At 36.0% G+C, this 19,281-nt stretch overlaps 1 protein-coding gene across 2 annotated transcripts; it reads right to left on the bottom strand.

Annotated features, from left to right (window-relative positions):
- Window positions 1–907: 907 nt before the first annotated feature.
- Window positions 908–7,710, bottom strand: LOC131609136 (RNA-binding motif protein 25-like). Of its 2 annotated transcripts, none has more exons than XM_058880798.1 (7): window positions 7,158–7,710; window positions 5,742–5,998; window positions 5,426–5,578; window positions 3,873–4,293; window positions 3,062–3,736; window positions 2,371–2,972; window positions 908–1,552 (listed from the first exon to the last, which is right to left on the bottom strand). In XM_058880798.1, exons 1-7 carry the CDS (start codon window positions 7,636–7,638, stop codon window positions 1,301–1,303), a joined length of 2,841 nt encoding a protein of 946 aa, XP_058736781.1. In that variant the 5' UTR covers window positions 7,639–7,710; the 3' UTR covers window positions 908–1,300. The 2 variants fall into 2 exon arrangements, with proteins under 2 accessions (XP_058736781.1, XP_058736782.1); XM_058880799.1 differs by lacking the exon at window positions 7,158–7,710 and adding an exon at window positions 6,137–6,159.
- Window positions 7,711–19,281: the final 11,571 nt, after the last annotated feature.

Genomic DNA, 19,281 nt, shown 5'->3' with positions numbered 1-19,281 from the left:
TTAATTGAAAGTATAATATAGTTGAATATTTATGATTACTATTCATTTATAATTAAATCATTCATTTTAAACTTACATGTTTTTAAATATATTTTATACAATATTAAATAAATTTACATGTTATTAGGCTGTATTTTACGGGTCACTATCAACATAATACATATTTTATTTGTTTTTTCAAATGTTAAAATTCTTTTTATTCTCTTTCCGTCTCATGGATCAATTTTTTTTTGTAATTATTTAATAATTAAGTAATTTATTTTAAATTTATTTGTATTTTAATAGTTATATACCATATCAATTGTTTGATAGTATAATGTATTTTTTAATTTTAATAACATTAAAAATGTATTTATCTCACGGGTCACTAGCGGTCTCTAACAAGACAATATTTATTTTAATTTAATCAATCATGATTTTAATTCAAGAGAGAAAATCTTTATTTTTAAACATTAATTTTTTGTCCATCTCATAATTATATTTTTTTTTCTTCTTTATGTGTGATTATTTAATATAATTAAATCTATATGATTACTATTCATTTTTTAAAAAGAAAATCATTTAAAATTTTACATTTATATCTAAAAATTTATATTTGTATTTGAGACTATATAAGGGTTATTACATTAAGACTCATTCATGTGTTATCACATTGGCAAATATTTTGTTGTTATTTTTTTTATTTCATCATTAAATTACCCATCCTTAAAATCCACAGTGTTGGAAGAACCTAATTTTCATACTACTAATATCTTTTTAGTAAAACTTTTTTAGTGGTTAATTTCTATTTTATATATGCAATTTAGTCAAAAAAATTTACTTCACATTTTTTTCGTATCGTTCAAAAAACATTACACTACAAATAATGTACCCAAACGACAGCACAGATCTCTAACTAGTTAACAACTAAAAATAAAAGGTTTAACAGCTTAGAACTGCATCTTGCTTGATTACACCTCATTGGAAGGACTGACATCTTCTAATACAGCTTCCCAAGATAGAGACTGTTCTTTAAAAACCAAAATAAAACAGAAAGAAAAAAATCAATGGTCCTCGACAGTCATCAACACTTCAAAATTCTGACTATTCACATGATAAAATTTGCCACCGGATTCTCATAAATAAAGAAAATGGGGGCTTATCAAGATAACTACTTCAATCTTGAAGCAATACAGACTGAAAATGGTACATTATATAATGCAGACAGCTTATATTTTAAGGCAGACGCATACATATGATGGTTGTAAGAACATAAATCCAGCAGAAAAGGGAAAGTGTGGAACATACAACAACCAACCATTCATGATTTAGACCTCAAAGCAAGCCCTGTTTCCACCTTCTTTATTTCAAAGATAAGCATCCTCCACATCTTGAGAACAAACATTTCAGCTTCTTCATCTAAAATGACCTGAAGACTCTCTAGCATCTGAGATGCTTTCACATGTTCTTGTGTACTAGAAACAATATATTCTGTCAAAGTATTTTCTTCTTCTCCCAAAAATTCTTTGATTTTCTTTGAAATCCAAGGTCTCATTCTGTCATGTAATTGATGCTGAAAAAATAACACCATATGATCAGAGTTAAAACATAAAAGTATAACTGCATTATCTACTTTTTAGACTACACAAGACAACATAATCAAAGCATGTACTAAAAAATGCAGTTTAAACATGGATAATGTTGCAAACATACAGGCTGCTCTTAAAGAATAAAATTTGAAACATATTTAATTAGAAAGTTCCTAAGAATACCCAAATGCATAGTACAAACAACAAGAGATCAAATGACTTCTTCATTTGCCAATCATCAGTTGTAAGTTCATTTTCTCTTTAAACGTCCAATGATGTTTTTAGAGGATCCCATCCCATTACAGTTCCTTCTATATAAAGTTAATGTAATTCTTAAATCTTTATCTCAAATACCTTGCACAATTACACTAATAGCCCCATAAACCCTAAACCCTCGCAAGGCCGGATACCAAGATTTCTAAAAAAATAAATAAATAAATAAAATAGCCCCATAATAGTGATAGGAAATTGGGTATGATGGGTGCCCAAGCCACATTGAGTAATATGAGATGCTCGGTGAAGTATTTTAATGGTTTAGTTCTTCCCCCTAGAGAGCAAGCAAGCTTTAAGGGAGTGTTACTCCTAAGCATAAAGACCTAAGATTTAAATCTTAAGGTTTTTTTTGGATCATCTCAACAAGACAGCTGCTATTTCAGCCACTACACGAGACTGCGCCCCAACTGCGTATGGCAGCAAGGGCCTGGTCCAGTACGCCATTGTAGTGCCACTGTAGCATGCTATTGATTACACTATCAAGACCAAATGATTACACAATTCAAAATTCAGATCAAAAACTAAGTACCTTGTCATACACTGCCCAATCTATCTCATATGAGAACAACTCCTCCTTGGTCTTTGGTATCATATCAATTAATTGTTTTGCGTCCAAGAGCCTCTTGTTATCATAAGTCTTGTTTTTCTCCAACCCATGATCTCGATCCCTGTCACGGTCAGAATTTTTCTCCCTGTGTTCATCTCTGTGGTGAGTGCCGTCTTCATCACTCCTATCCCTGTCCCGATGGTTAGACTTTTCATGTGAATGCCTACTTCTATCCCTTTCTCCATCCAGCCTCTCTTCCTTGAAATTGGTACTAGATATACGCTTGGCGAATTCTGCAGCTGCAGCCAAATTGGGTTGTGTTGGCCCAGAAGCAGTAGGTTCTACAGCCTGCAATTCCTCCGTTGAGTAATCAATCGGAACCAAAGGCCTCAATTTTTTATCCTTGTGTGCGTCGTCATCTTCATCTTCATGGAAAACAGAAGGGACGGTTGTTCTTTTTCCAGATCCAACCAGACCAAATCCCAACTTCTTCATAGGAGCATTTCCACTAGATTGTGTTTCGGTTGTGGCTACAGATGCTATGGCTGATTCATCATTGATAGTATTTAGTACATTACCATCACCTGTCACATAAAGCATGAACCACATTAATAATGAGAAAGAGATACAAAGAAAGAGAAAAGCAAAGATTAGGAGTAATTAAAAAAATTACCAATATGATCTTCATGACTATAATCAGCTACAGTATCTTCTACAGCAATAATATTCTTTATTTCACTAGTAACTTTGCTGGTAGTCATAGCTTCGTCCCCACCATTTACAATTTGCTCTGTCAACAACTTCAATGCATCTCTCTGTCGAATCAGTTGTTGATCCTCGTCATTCCTCTTCTTGGCCTCAGCAATTTCCTCCTCTTCTTTTTGTCGGTCGGCCAGGTCATCCTCCTTTTCTCGCAGCCTCTTCTTTCTCTTATCCTCTATCGCATTTCTGCGCCATCTCTTCCTAGAATCCCCATCATCATCCTCTTCATCATGAAGTATTTCCTTTCTTCGTTTGCGTTCCCTGTCCTTCTCCTTCTCCCTTTCATATTGTCGTTCTTTTTCTTTCTCTCTTTCTCTATACTCCCAATCCTTCAAATATACTTCAAACTGACGCTCAACCTCCTCAATCCTCCGTTTTTGTTCCCTCTCTTTCCGAATACGTTCCCGCTCAGCTTCCCTTTCATATCTCTCAAGTTCTCTTTCCTTTTCTCGTTTCAGCTCCCTATCTCGGTCTCTCTCCCTACTTTTCCTGTCAAGCCTTCTGTCGGGGGTTTCAGGTCTATCATGTTCACTTGTGGGCTTATTATCACCATTTGCATCTCTCTCATTTTTTTCTTCAGCCGCTTCTGCAGAATTTGAAAAACAAAACAGATAAATAATAAATTTAAAAATGGAAAGAAAAAAACTATCCTGCTGATTAGATATTGGCCCTGCAGTGAACCATTCAACAGATGATATAGCAACGTCAGTGTTTTCTCTTACCACTCTTCTTTGGATCCACATCAGAGTCACCTTCTCTTGTTTTAGCAGGTTGTTCGGAAAATGAATCCACGGAACCATCACGGATTGGCGGCGGAGGTGGTGGAGGCAAAGGTCTTGTCTTCAATCTCTCCTCTATCATTGTCTTGATCTTTTCTAAAGTGTCTCGATCAGCTTCCCTATCTTCATCCGTAACAATCCCAAAAGTTGCCACATCATGGGATTTCTTGTTCACTGAATCATTACCCTCTTCTTTATTTGAGAGCTCCGGATCAGGATTTGCATCCTCATTTACATCAGAAGGTTTTGCAACCTCGCCGTCTTTTTCAGCTTCTGCTGCCTGAGTTTCCTTTTCCTTTGAACTCTCAGATTTTTTTTGTACATACCGCTCCAGATAGTTTCTCATAGCTTCATCTACATTGATCTGTCAGCAAAATATTGAAGATTAATGGCTAAAAGCCTCAAATACAAAACCAATGAAAGGAAAACATTTGTGTCAAAAGTTATTAGTATGAGAAAGCTGTGCCTCATTCACAGAAATTTAATACACTTTTTATTCGCAAAATTGTGGATGCATTTACAAATATTGTGCCATGCTCACAGAAATTTAATACACTTTTAACTAGCACAGTTGTTGATGATGCATTTACAGATGCCCAAAATGATCTGAAAGTTCAAAATTATGTACAACACCCACCACATGAAGAAAACTATCAAGTCAAAGAACATAAGCTAAGTACCAACTCTGCATAAAATTAATTGAACAAATATAAGCAAGCTAAGAAAACTTGCTTTATGCAATCAAATAAAAACTCCAATTATGATAAAGAAATATTTCGTCCTTTCCTCTAAGCCATGTTCCAAATATTTGAGATAAAGTGAACACATTATAAGTTGCCAAATGTTTAAAATCCCTGTATAACTGAGGAACTTGAGTTTAAGCTTTGTCAAACTACAAATTATTCCCACTCCCAAAAAATAAATAGCGTGTAGAAAAGTACAAGTCAGTGTTAGAAGATATAAGAAAAGCTTGCATGTGTCTTATGTTAATGTATTTTACCATCTTAGATTATCTTATAGAATTAAGTTTACTATTTTAGAATATTCTAGACTATCTCTCAAAGATTAGTTTCAATACTCATTTGCTACTATCATGATTCGTTTCCCAACTTAATTAGTTGCATTGGTATAAATATGGGTTAGTGCTTAGTCCCTTGTATAAAACCATAATCTTCAGTCATATTAAAACATGTTCATAATTCACAGTTTTTGTTCTTTCTTTTCACTCTTGATGTAATGTCAAATGGACGCAAAGAAACAATGAAACGAACACGGATGAATACCAATCTTTTTGTTTCCACATCAGTTGCAAACTTAATTTTCAAGAAATACAATCAAATTCATTCAAATAAATCAGATCCTTGACTATGGGTATAGTTGATTCCAAAAGCAAAATTCATGTTCAAACCATTAACCTCACAATATAATAAAAAAGTAGAGTGATATGCCGTGTAACATCAAATACAAATAAAAAGTAGTTGGAGAAGAAGACATACCATTAGTTCTTGCCCATCAATGTTCAATTTGGTAAGGAGACGTAAAGCACGGAGAACCCCTTCAGCAGTATCAAACTCATAAAACCCAAAACTTTTAGGAGTCCCACTTGATAAATCCTGAGGTCTTTTCCAGCTCTTAATATTCCCACATAACTTTAAAAAAAAAAAAAAACAGAATAAGAACACTATAAAATATACCAAAACATTCAAAGATACCAATTGTCCAATAGTTAAGGTAGGAGGCTAAAAGACAACAAATAAATATACCCTGCTCCCTCCCCACTCCCCAGAGAAAACATCAAACTTAGAAATTTACTTTAAGCAGAGAAAGCATGAACTCATTTTCCACGGTTGGTGCAATCTTGCCAATGTAAACGGTGGTATGTTGCTTCTCAGCCGGAGTAACACTAGGAAGAACCACAGGTCTGACAATAGGAGGAATAATAGGGCGAATTGAAGGGATCCCTGCAACAGGTGGACGTGATACTGGGAGCATGTTGATTGCTCCAGGAGGGCGTGGAGGATATACAGGACGAACCATAGTTCCATAAGGAGGTGGATAACGAGGAATTCCTGTACATGGCAAAAAACATCTATGCAAATAGATTAGAGCAGATCATGAGCAAGAATACACATAAACAAATAAAATATATACAACACTAAAGATATATATAGAAAAAAATAACGTGACGAACAATGGAATGCGATTACCACACATCAAAAGCATAATAGAGATGGCAGCACAGCTAATAATCACCAGCTGAAATGACAACCTGAAGAAACAATAAAAAATACTATCGAGTTTGAAATTCAGGGATGTCCAGAAAAGTGCTTACCTTTGTCTGACAACTAGAAACATAGCAGGCTTCTCAAACCATCTCATCCACCAATGGAAAATAGTAACTTCCATAATCTCATACACACTTACTTTACTAAGAAGGAAATTTTAGTTGAATTACAAGTTTTTTTTTAAATTAAGGAACCCATGTTGCAGCATAAAAAATAGAATGAAACTGCAATTGAGAGAAAGAATTGAAAAGATTGCAATACCTCATGACAAAAGGCCAACGTGCATTCAGTGGCAAACATGGTCGGCTTCGGGAATTCGTAAAGTCATTCAAGGGAAAGTAGTACCCTTATAACTAGCAGAAAGGGGCCTACTAAAATGAGCATGACACAACCATACATTATGTAGATCGACAAAAGAACAACCTGTTTTTATTTATTTGAATTAACTTTCCACTATCAAGATCACTCTCGTTTCCAAATCATGATTTTTGTAAAAGACAATCAATAAACTAGGCAAATATATGCATACCAAAAAATGAGTTGTAGAAGGGAGGGGTGTGTCTTTAACCAATATGAAGCCTTCCAACTTTTTGTCATCGTATTCAATAACACTGTATGAGAGAATTGAGAAACAATCCCGTCATGGATACCCCTTATCTAACCATCAATAACTTTTTCTAAATCTATCCTAACACATCCAAATTGAAACCCCTCACCGTTAACATAAACAAAACACATTAACTATCAATCTATCAAATCTATCAATGCAAAATAGATCTTTTCTAGAAGATACTAAACACACTCAAGAACAAATCTTCACAAAAATCACAGTACCAGTACAAATATATAATAATCAACAATCAGAGAACTAGAGAAGCATTAACTAAATCTCAAAGCAAAGACAAAAACAATTAAATGAAACATGATTGAACGAATGACCCACCTGCAGGATTTAGAGGTCCTTGAGGATGCATGGCGTAACCATTTGGCATAGAAGCATAGTGTCTCATTGCAGGGTTAGTCCCAGGAACCTGATACGACATCATCGGTTGCATCTGCGGCATCTGAACCGAGCCGGGCACGCCGGGAGGTGGATTAGGGTTTTGGTAGACACCGGCAGGATTGGGCAACGGGGTGAACTGCGGCACTTGAGGACCAAGCGGACGGAAGGACGGCGCCGACGGAGGGAGAACACCGGGAATTTGCGGCGGGGCTCCGGTTGTGTATGGTAAAGTAGGAGGCGGGGGAAGTGACGGTGGAATTGGTAAGGGTTGATTGGGATTAGGGTTAGTGGGGAGGGGCGTGGAAGAGGGAGGTGTAGATTGCGATTGGGATGATTGGGGAGGTAGATCGGGAGATGGAGATTGGGAATTGGGGTGAGGATTGGGTTCTAGGGTTGCGGGGGATGAGGATGAATCCGCCATTGAAGACAAAATAATGAATGAGTCTCAGAAGAAAAGTGAATCAGTTTTCAAGAGGGTTTACGAATTGTTACCTCCTTTCCAAATTATATTATAATTATAATTATAATAATTATAATAAAAATTAAACTTAAATCATATTGTATTAACTACTAGTATTTAATAAGATTTTTTAATCAAAAATATTTTTAAGAAACTTTTTAAACATGTTTTTATCCTAAATTTAGTTGTGATTAAATTAATTAATCATTTAAATTATTTATATTTTTTTAGTGTGATTTAGTTTCAAGATATGGTTCAATCAACCATACTTTTTTACATATTTAAATAATAATATTTAGGGTCTTGCTAACCAGTACCTTCAGGGTAATGATTAAGCATTTCAAAAAAAGAAAATATTTTATAGAAAATTTAACATTTCAATTTTTGGGGCATTAAATACGCAGATTACCGAGATAAATTTACTATTTTTAAAGTCTTAATCATTGCTCTGAGGGCACTAGTTAGCATTTCCCTAATAATAATAATAATTATTAGGGAAATGTTGTCGCGCGCAGATCAAAAATGAGTATTTTGTTAAACGGTAGTTTAGCGGTAACGCCAACTCGAATATCGTTCTCACATGAATTCTTGATTATTACTAACCAACTTAAATTCGATTTAAGGGGTTTGGTTTAGGATCGATTTAACAAAAAAATGCAATTAAGTGATTAACAAAAGTGATTATAAAATAAGCTGAAACGACAATTCTACTAGTTTGGGTACCAACTTATCACTGGTTTATAAAACATCAATCCCCTGAGCGGATTCTATTCCCTTACCGATTACAACACCAAATAACAAGCGAACTTGATATTATAAGATTTCATTCCTATTTTCCGAATTAAGCAAACAGATCAGCGCAATCACGAATTAAGCAACCGTGATTCTAACTTACGCAGTTTAACGATTAAGCAACGATAAAATACGATAAAGGTAAAGGAACATCAATCAATCGGTATAAATCAATAATATTCTATACAACTCGAATTAAGCAAACAAGACATATAGATTAATATTGAAAGGGAGAAGAAATTGGATTAAAGATTAAAAACCTCAAAGTATTGGAAACCGTAACTAGCAGAAATTGCCTTATGGAATTAGTTCTCCATTACACGATCGTACAAAAGCTTCCCAAGTATTTTCGTCAATAATCAAAAATGTGACAATGAACATTAGCGGCCAGCCCTAGGTAAATGGGAGAAACAATAATTCGGGTCATAACCCAACTGGGTCAAACAAACATAACCCTGGCCCAAAACTAACGACCCAAAACTAAATAAAACTAATGTTGCAGCTTCAAACAAGATTCTAGAAAATATGCGCTCCGAATATGACTTTGACTCCAACACGAAAGTTGTAGCTCTTTCTCTTAGCTTTCCGTCGATTATTAGAACGCATCAATCGGATTCTCGTAGCTCTAGTTATGATCATTTTAGTACAGACTGCTAATGCTGAAAATAAAGTGCGAAAATCAAATAACAATAAAAAAAACTAAAATACAAAAACATGATAAAATCGAAAAAATAAACAAACCAAACTACAGAAATGCCTAAGTACAAACATAAAGGAATGTGCATCAAAATGCACTGATCGAATTCCCCCACACTTGAACCTTTGCACTCCGAGCAAAATAAAATCAAACTCAAGAAACACACAGCATCAGTTACTCATTCCAGGCTACAAACTCTTCTTTGGTTAAGATTGCATTGATAGGTACTAATCTTGCACACTAAGGATATCGTAGGAACACTAATCCACAATTGTGCAAACATAAGCCTCCTGAACTCACAAACCATTTCGAATCAAGTTATTATACCAAAGCCTAACTTACTCAACCTCCTTTTTGCTCTTTTTCATTCAGACGCAATCACATTAAGCCTGTTATCTCCACACACTCATAGCAAGGTGACCGGTTAGTGACTCTGATCCTTTTTGCATGGGGTTCTGGTTCTTGCGTGGCATAACCCTTTGCTTCCCCCCGATCATAGTTGCAGGGGATCGAACAGTAATCCGCCCTAACAATTTCAGCACCAAAAACCTCCGAACCAACTAACAAACGGGTCTTATTATCAATTTTTTTGTAGGTTCCACAACCGTTGGGCTAAGTGAACGGGTGAGGGTCACCCAACTTAGAAGGTGCATTCCCTATTTTTTTTTCAAAAGAGCCTTGGATCACTCACTTATTTTCATCGGCTTTTTTATGTAGAGCATGTGTGAGATGGTGCCGACTACAAAGATAAACTACTCAAGAGCTATTAGAAGATGAGGATTCAAGGTTATGTCATAATAAGTATTCAAATTAAATTCCATATGCAGGAGACTTACGGTGTTAAGATGATACCGATCTTGTGAAATTTTCCCAAGTCTCCACAAACTTACCTCAAATTAATCTATAGCCTAAAACTTTCAAAAGATGCTTTTTTTTAAGAACGAAAACAAAGGAAACAAAATAAAAATAACAAAAATGAAGAAAATAAATTATCCCCCCCCCCCACACACACTTAAATCATGCATTGTCCTCAACGAAAGAACATAAATATAAAATAAGAGTGAGAGAAAGGAAATAACACACCCGAGAGGTTAAGGTGGAATATAACTTTCATGTCTGGTGGTTTTGGTGGAGGTCTTTTTGCACTACGAACACATGAAATAAGAAAAAGTAAATAGCAAGTGAACTTGGATATTAGTAAAAAATCTGGTGGCTTAGGAGGAATAGTCTGCACATATGGTAAACCTGCAATAACAAAAGTATGAAAAATAGAAAATCCACATTTAGCTTGTGAGTCAGATAAAATAGGTGGAAGAGATGCAAAAATGGTGAAAGATAACTCCATGTTGTTTGGCTTAGTTAGAGTTTCCACCAAAAATAATTTTGCTATGGACAATGGTTGCTTATGGCAAAAATCCACATTTTTTGTGTCAAATTCAAGAGTTGTTGAATTTGCCAGAATTTCTGCACAAGTGGTTGTCGGCATCAAACTATCTTCACCTAAAATGGCTGCACTAATCTCAAGACAAACATTACAAACACCACATTCAGAAGCAAAAATTTCAAGAGAGTTATCTACTTCAAGAGAAGTATATAATTCATCCAAATCAGATTTCAAGAAATTTTGTGGCATAATCTCTTTCATGCATTCACTTGAATTTTTGTTTCTTACTATGAGTTCATCATATGAAACAAACACTGTTTTAATGGGCTCACCTGGAAATTCATCAAGACTGGAATCACACCGTGTTAACTCTAATGATGCAACAGGTTGTACATCATCATGAAACATCACATTCTCTTGAATTTGATAGACGCTTGAGATTATTTGTTCACCTTGGACTTTTTTAACTAGAAACATAGATTGCATATGTTGTTGAAATTGCAAATTATTTTCAGTCATTCGCTTATTATTTTCAGTCATTTGCTTGATAATTTCTTCCAAATATGATTGTGTGTCAGCTTTCAATGATGCATTTTGTTGAAATTGTTGATATGGCCAAATAGGCTACTCTTCAATATATGAGTATTGTCCTTGAAGATCACCTACCATTTGGGTCTCACCACAAAAATTAGTATCTAACAACATAGGACATGCATCATTACCATGAAAATTTGAAGAACAAATATTGCAAATTGCAAGGGGAATATGATTTTGATAGCATGATTGATGTTCTCTTGCTTCCATCAAATTAATAACATAAGCCAACTGATCCAACGAGTCTCCCATTTTTTTTTGACACGAAAGAATAAATATGATTAAAATAAATTCAAAAAAATACAAAAGCACGAAATTTAATCTAATGAAGACAAATAAAAATTTTGAGATTTTTTTTGGAATTTTCTAACACTATGAAAACAGTAAAAAATTAATTAAAAATAGAAAAAAGAGGAATTTGCGATTTTTAGGGTCGAATTCATTTAGAATTCTACTCTAAATGTGTACTTTTCCTCGATTTGTTTCTGATTTTCTGGAAAAAATCGGAGCAAATCGAAACAGTAGGTTTCAAAACTTACCTGATAGGCTGGAAAACTTATCACTGTACTGCAACCGGTATTGCAACCCTGAAAATCAACAAACACAAAAAAAAACTAGCAAAAACACTAAACCTATGACTCTAATATCAGTTAATAACGACAAGAATCCCCGGCAATGGCGCCAATTTAATCATTTGTCACACGGATAAAAAACGAGTATTTTGTTAAACGGTAGTTTAGCGGTAACGACAACTCGAATATCGTTCTCACAAGGGTTCTTGATTATTACTAACCAACTTAAATTCGATTTAGGGGGTTTGGTTTAGGATTGATTTAACAAAAAAATGCAATTAAGTGATTAACAAAAGTGATTATAAAATAAGCTGAAACGACAATTCTACTAGTTCGGCTACCAACTTATCACTGGTTTATAAAACATCAACCCCTGAGCAGATTCTATTCCCTTACTGATTACAACACCAAATAACAAGCGAACTTGATATTATAAGATTTCATTCCTATTTTCCGAATTAAGCAAACGGATCAGCACAATCACGAATTAAGCAAATGTGATTCTAACTTACGCAGTTTAACGATTAAGCAACGATAAAATACGATAAAGGTAAAGGAACATCAATCAATCGGCATAAATCAATAATATTCTATACAACTAGAATTAAGCAAACAAGACATATAGATTAATATTGAAAGGGAGAAGAAATTGGATTAAAGATTAAAAACCTCAAAGTATTGGAAACCGTAACTAGCAGAAATTGCCTTATGGAATTAGTTCTCCATTACACGATCGTACAAAAGCTTCCCAAGTATTTTCGTCAATAGTGAAAAACGTGACAATGAACATTAGCGGCCAGCCCTAGGTAAATGGGAGAAACAATAATTCGGGTCATAACCCAACTGGGTCAAACAAACATAACCCTGGCCCAAAACTAACGACCCAAAACTAAATAAAACTAATGTTGCAGCTTCAAACAAGATTCTAGAAAATATGCGCTCCGAATATGACTTTGACTCCAACACGAAAGTTGTAGCTCTTTCTCTTAGCTTTCCGTCGATTATTAGAACGCATCAATCGGATTCTCGTAGCTCTAGTTATGATCATTTTAGTACAGACTGCTAATGCTGAAAATAAAGTGCGAAAATCAAATAACAATAAAAATAAACTAAAATACAAAAACATGATAAAATCGAAAAAAATAAACAAACCAAACCACATAAATGCCTAAGTACAAACATACAGGAATGTGCATCAAAATGCACTGATCAGTGAGGCTTGTTATTCAGCATTCTTAAAGTCCAAGATACTCATCAATAGCTGTCAATTTCGAAAATATATGAGTGGCATGAGATTGATACAAAATTGGAAGCTTTGGATGCAAATTTGAAAGATTGGAAAATCAAATATTTTCTATTCAATGCAATAAATTTTCTTCATGTCTCTTGACCTAATTTCCATCCTCTATAAGTACACAAGCCTTTCGGATCCTCAAAGGACGAAAATTTGCAGCCAAGAACCCTAGCCAAACCTCAAAAAATTTATGCCATACAAGAAACTTGTAGCCAGGGTTTCAGACCGATTCAAGCCAAATAAAGCATTCCATTAGCTTCCTGGTGACCCTCTGATCGATTCCAGCCATTCACAAAGCATCAAAACCTTCTGAAACGTAAAATCACAGTTTCACTTTTCACTCATATCTTTCAAATTTGATTTTGATCATACATGAATATTTAACCTGTTTCGATTGTATATTCATGCTTAGAATGATGTTTGCAAGCTATTTGGATGGTTTAATTTGAGTTTAAACGCATGAATCATGAATCACCATGGCTAGGGTTCCGAACCTTTGATTTGGGGACATGAGATTAGAGGAAAAATTGGACCAAAATGATGGCACCATTGAACTCATGAGCAAATTTCCAATTGATGGCACCATTAGAGGAAAATAACAAGAAACGACCAATTTGAGTAGGTAATAAGACTCTATTGCTCGCTCCAATCAAACAAATCATTTTTACACCTCACACTTTTTTTTCAAAACTATTTTTCAAACAAACACTTTGTATACATTCCAATGAGAATCGTTACAAAGTTAAAACATTTTCGAACACGTCGTATACATTCCAACGAGAATCATTACGAAGTCAAAGCGAAATGTCTTTCAAAATACTTTTCAAACACACACACACAAAAACAAGTTTAAAGTGAGCTAAGCAATTAAGAGCCCATAGATAATTACAGATGGAAAAGGTGTTAATACCTTCCTTTTTCATAATTACCTCCCATACTCAGAATCTAACGAAGGTCTTTTCCTGTTCTTTTCACCTTCCCTTTATTGGATAAAAGAAAAGTCGGTGGCGACTCTTGCTATCCGCAACATTTGCGATAAAGCACAAAACAAACAAGTCAGTTCTCCCACCGTGTTACACCCACCTGTCATACCCCAAATTTGTCCTACCCCTTTACTCCTAACTGGATTAGGCTTATGCATTTCATAGTTTCATATACGTACATCATTTAGGTCATAATCCATACCCATGCATGCATATCATTGGTATCAATCAAAGACTAGCAAGAAAGAGCTTTTATGGCAAGGAATTTCCTACCAAATGTGAGGATCTGAGGTGTGATTATGTGGCTTTGTTTTCATTGAAGTTTTCCTGGATTAGGGTTTTTCTCAACTCAAGGCATTGGTGGGGGTGTACAAGTCTAAAAGTCATCTGATCCTCTTAATCAGGGTTTCCTTGACCAAAGTCAACCAGTTGACTTTCTGGTCAACATTTAATCAGGAATGGATTTTATGAGTGAGAAGCTTTCATATTAACTATGTGGATGTTTTCATTCGACTGGATTTGACTGGAGGAGATTTAATCAGGAATTCCATCAATAATCAGGAAAATCAGAACAATTGACTTTTGGGTCAAAATCAGAAGAATTATTCAAATATTGGCTTTTGGTAGAAAATCAGTTAAGAAAAGTCACAGAATAGATAAAATCAGGAGTTTGACAAAAAAGTTGCCAAAGATAGAAAAATAACAAAAAAGGAAAGTTTTCATACTTAGAAATTTTTTTGAGGTCTTAAATCTTGATGGACAGTCCACTTCAGCCCTGATTTACACATGGCAAATGGCATTTTTTGGGGAAATTCCCAACATCAAAGTTGTTCCTCTCATGGAGTAGAACAACTTTGTAGTTGGACACTTTTTCATTTGAAGCTTGTATGAAGAGATAAAGTGGTTTGAAGTTACTGAAAATCCATTCAATCTAAGTCACAATCCAAGTCACAAGCCAGGTCATGACCAGACATTTCATCAAGCACGTGGCATGCCAAATCTCAAGCCAATTTTAGAGCTCTACAAAAATGCCATAGAAGCAAACTTGGTATCATTCTAATCTTTTCCATGTGCTCTATCCAACAAAACAAGAATCATGGCAATTGAACAAGTATTGAATGAATGGCAAGCCCTCAAAGTCATGCCCTCACCCCGACCAAGTCAAGCATCTGGCCAAGACAGAAATCCAGGTCACGCGTATGCATATCACCAAACACATGGTGTGCCAACTTCAAGTGCATTTTTCTTCTTCCATGGGTTATCATTTTGAATAAGCTTGATCTCTAATTACTCCTTGCCATGTCCCCTATCCATTGAATCCAGTTTCATTAATTTTGAACACATATTGAGCTAGTAAGAGGCATCCAAAGTCATGCTCCTGGGAGGTGCGTACTAGCGAAGGCATCAAGCAAAAATTCCATGTCACGCGCGCGGGCCCTATGTTGAGTATGCATCACCATGTTCCAATCCATTTTAAGAGGACTATATGCATGATCACTTGATCTCATCAACACAAAAACCACTCTATGCCATGAATCCTTTAAGTTGATACCAAGAGTGAAATGTTTGAGGACCTATAGCAAAAGATGTAAGCATCCAAAGTGGGGTTTTTGAACATTTGTGAGGCATTGAAGTATTCTATGGTTTACTAGTAATGCACCACTTTACTACAAATGGCCATGCATGAGGCTGCACGCAAAAGGTGATAAAAAGCTTGCTACAATTGCACAAACTTGTGCACTAAGCATAGCAAAGTCCCACTCCAAGAATTTCCTCTTAAATCACAAATCCCTCACCCTATAAAAACAGTCCTACCCTCACTCTCCAAACTCATTCACGATTCACAAAATTCACACACTCCCCTCTCTCTTACTCTCATTTTACACTCTTTCTCTCCTCATTCTCCCTCCTCCTCGGTTCTCTCCCTTCTTTCACTCATTTCACCACCACCTGCCACCATAACAACCTTCTTCGGCCGCCCTAACTAACCTCCATAACTAACTCCGACCACCGCTTCTTCAACTCGACCTTCAACAACAACCATGGCCTTTCTTTTAGACTCCATGCTCACCATCACTAGCTACTGATTTCCTGAACAAGATTTGAATCCTTCTTCAGCACGTACGAATCTCTGAGTCCAGCATACACCAAGCATCGTCCTCGTCTTGTTCAAGTAGTGAGAGAGCTGTGGAGTTTTCTTCGTAGCAAGATCCAGAATCGATAAACAGGTAAGTGCTCGAACCTCCTTTAGCATCCTCATATAATTATATGCATTTGCTGAACATCTGAGATGGCTCTTTCATGTGTGTGCTCCGATTTATGGATTTCCGAGATTGATTTTATTATTATGAGCATAGTTTACGTGTTTAGATCGTATGCCTGAGCTTTATGAATGTGTGCGAGTTTAACTTGAATCTGGAACGTACTTTAGCATAGATTTTGAATGTTAGGGTTTTAGATTCATGCTCGGTTTTGAAGTTTGAGGAACAATTAGAGAAATCTAACGTCAGATCCATGATCTACGTGAAAATTCGAGCGAGACGGTGGTGGTTTCGTGCATTTCTGGACGTAATATGTATGGCGCCGCCGCGAGAGCCACCGGAGAAGATGACCGGAAGGCATCTCCGGCACCTGAATCTGTTTGAATTATTTTCCATCTGTTGCAGACGTGGCGCAACCTCACTGGCTTCCTCTCCCAATTATTTGTTGATTTTGTCCTTAGTGCAATCATTAGCTTGTGAGGTGGCGCATTTTAATTGGCTCATGAATCTAGTTTTGTCTTATATGACTTAAGTGCTACTTGACCAATTGATATGTACGTGTGATATTCATGTTACGTCAATAAACCATATAATGATAACTGTGCATGCTGAGTAATAATAGAATGAAATAAAGTGATGCAAACATTGATATGAGAACAATAAAAGGACCCTGGGCCACGTGAGTGAGTGGGCTCAGCACCATACTGATCTCCACACCCCTATTTTGCTTGTGTCGCATATGTTCTATTGCCTAGGCCTACGCATTATTGATTTTTGCACCACACCAGTTCTGGCCCAATGCGCCATTTAACATAGAAATCAGTTCAAATTGGGAATGCTAATACACCCCCCTGATTAATAAATTTTGTGAATAAATAGTTTTCTTTTATATTCTTTTACTTATTAATTGAATCTCTCTTAAATAAAAACGACAAAAAATATTTTTTACTTAATGAGACTTTTTAGAATTTTATTTTCTTTTAATTGAATTTTTTTTAATTGTTGTTTCCCTTGATTTTTAATTGGTTGATAAAGATAAAAATAAATAGTTTTTAGTTTTAATTCAAAAATAGTTTCTAACATGAATAAGATGCAATTGTTTGTGTATATATTTTTATGAATAGTTTAGATTTTAATTCTTTTCCTTTTGTGAATATTTTCTTATATTGTGAAATACCAAAGTAACTTCTCCCTCATTTCTACTAGAAGTAATCAACAATTATGCTTAGAGATTAGGCTAGTCCCCCACCTTTTTCATTCCTTTTCTTTTACAACATAAAACATCTAACAAATATTCAAGTAAAATCCCATTAAAAAATACAAAGAAAATACTTAAAAAAAACATTAATAAAAAAGTGAAAATCATTAAAAAGGGAATGGAAGCTTGAATCTCCCTTGCTTTAGGGAATCATTCGAGTGCCTGGATCTCCCTTGCTTTAGGGAACCATTCGGGCGTAAGTTCCCAAATTCTAAAAGACACAAACCAAAGAGTAACTCGAGTTTCCCTTGCCTTAGGGATTTCCTCGAAACACTCAAACTCTCTCTTCTCTCCTTTCTTAAGGGCATTGTTATCTCCGCTCTATTGCATCCCAGGCTGTCCCCTTATGCAAGAGCGTGAGCGTTAACTCCGCCCAACTGAAAAACACAAAAACAAACAGAAAATCGTGAGCCGAACTACGGCGCTCTGATTCCTGAAAAGGATACGTAGGCATCAAGTCATGGGGCTTGAACGAGCACATTTGTAAATAATTCCTTCTTTTCCCCGTATTTCTTTTGCATGCATTCGCATATAGACATAGACATAGTACACACCCTTTAGATAGAAACAAACATAGGTGGATACCATCGTGTACGATGGGCGTGAGGGGTGCTAGCACCTTCCCCTTGCGTAATCGACTCCCGTACCTAGATTCTCTGGTCGCAAGACCCTGTTCCTTCCTTTGTTAGGTTTTCTGATATTCCTTTCCCTTATGGGATAAATATATTGGTGGCGACTCTGTTCATTTTTCGCGAGCGTGCGACAGCTGGCGACTCTGCTGGGGATACCTAAGCAAGTCGATCCTAGCCTTTGTTTGTTGTTTGTTTATTGGGTGTTTATTTATGTGTTTACATTTTGTGTATATGTTTGCATATCATGTCTATTTCCTGCTTGCATATCATGTTTACTTCTGCTTGCACATCATGCATCTGGACTATATTATGGGTCCCCGTGGGGGCCACATATTTTTCTGCTTTGTTTTGCAGATGGGGGGTTTTTGTGAGGTAAAAGGCCCACTACCCAGGCCAGTGACACATAGGATTAGCGTGGATGCTCATGTTGACTCCCGTGGCTCTTGCTACGATCGAGCTTGACATGGGGTACCACAACTGGGCGAGGTTCTTTCATGGAACACTGTGTCTGGCACGCTTGGTGCCTCAAACACTTTGTACCCCATGGGAACTGTAGACCCTAGTGACCATTAAGGACCACCTGTCCGTGTCTAGAATTCATACCTGCGAGTTTGGGGTGGGACAGGATACTAGCCTTCATCATACCCTGATTTCCATTTTGCAATCTGAAGCCGGAATTTTGAACCTGTTACATTCAGTGTTACCCAGATATCCAGAGCTGCGAGGGACATTCAGTCTCTCACCACATCACACACATGACACATCATGCTATTGCATCCACCTCACTTCATTCGTGGAGAATCCTAAAATCTATTTCCAAAAAAATAATAAATATGTATATACTTTTTTTTGCAAAAAGAAAAGAAAAGAAAAGAAATAATGAAAAGACTTTAGGATTCTCCCAATGAAATGCATTCCATCATATCATTTAACATGCATGTTCATTTATTTTCAGGAACTTTTGGCTTTGTCTCCGACCAACACATGGCCCCACCAATGAAGACTGGTAGACGCAACCCCTCTTATTCTTTCTTGGATCCGAATCTGGATTCCCTTGGGTGTTTAGCAAAGAAGATTACGCCAGATGAGTCAACCAATTTCCGAGAAAAATATGGGTACATTCTGAGCCTTCTCAAG

The sequence above is a fragment of the Vicia villosa genome, linkage group LG6 (genome assembly GCF_029867415.1).
Source record: "Vicia villosa cultivar HV-30 ecotype Madison, WI linkage group LG6, Vvil1.0, whole genome shotgun sequence".
Classification (NCBI taxonomy): Eukaryota; Viridiplantae; Streptophyta; class Magnoliopsida; order Fabales; family Fabaceae; genus Vicia; species Vicia villosa.
This window is presented reverse-complemented; position numbering and strand designations above follow the sequence as displayed.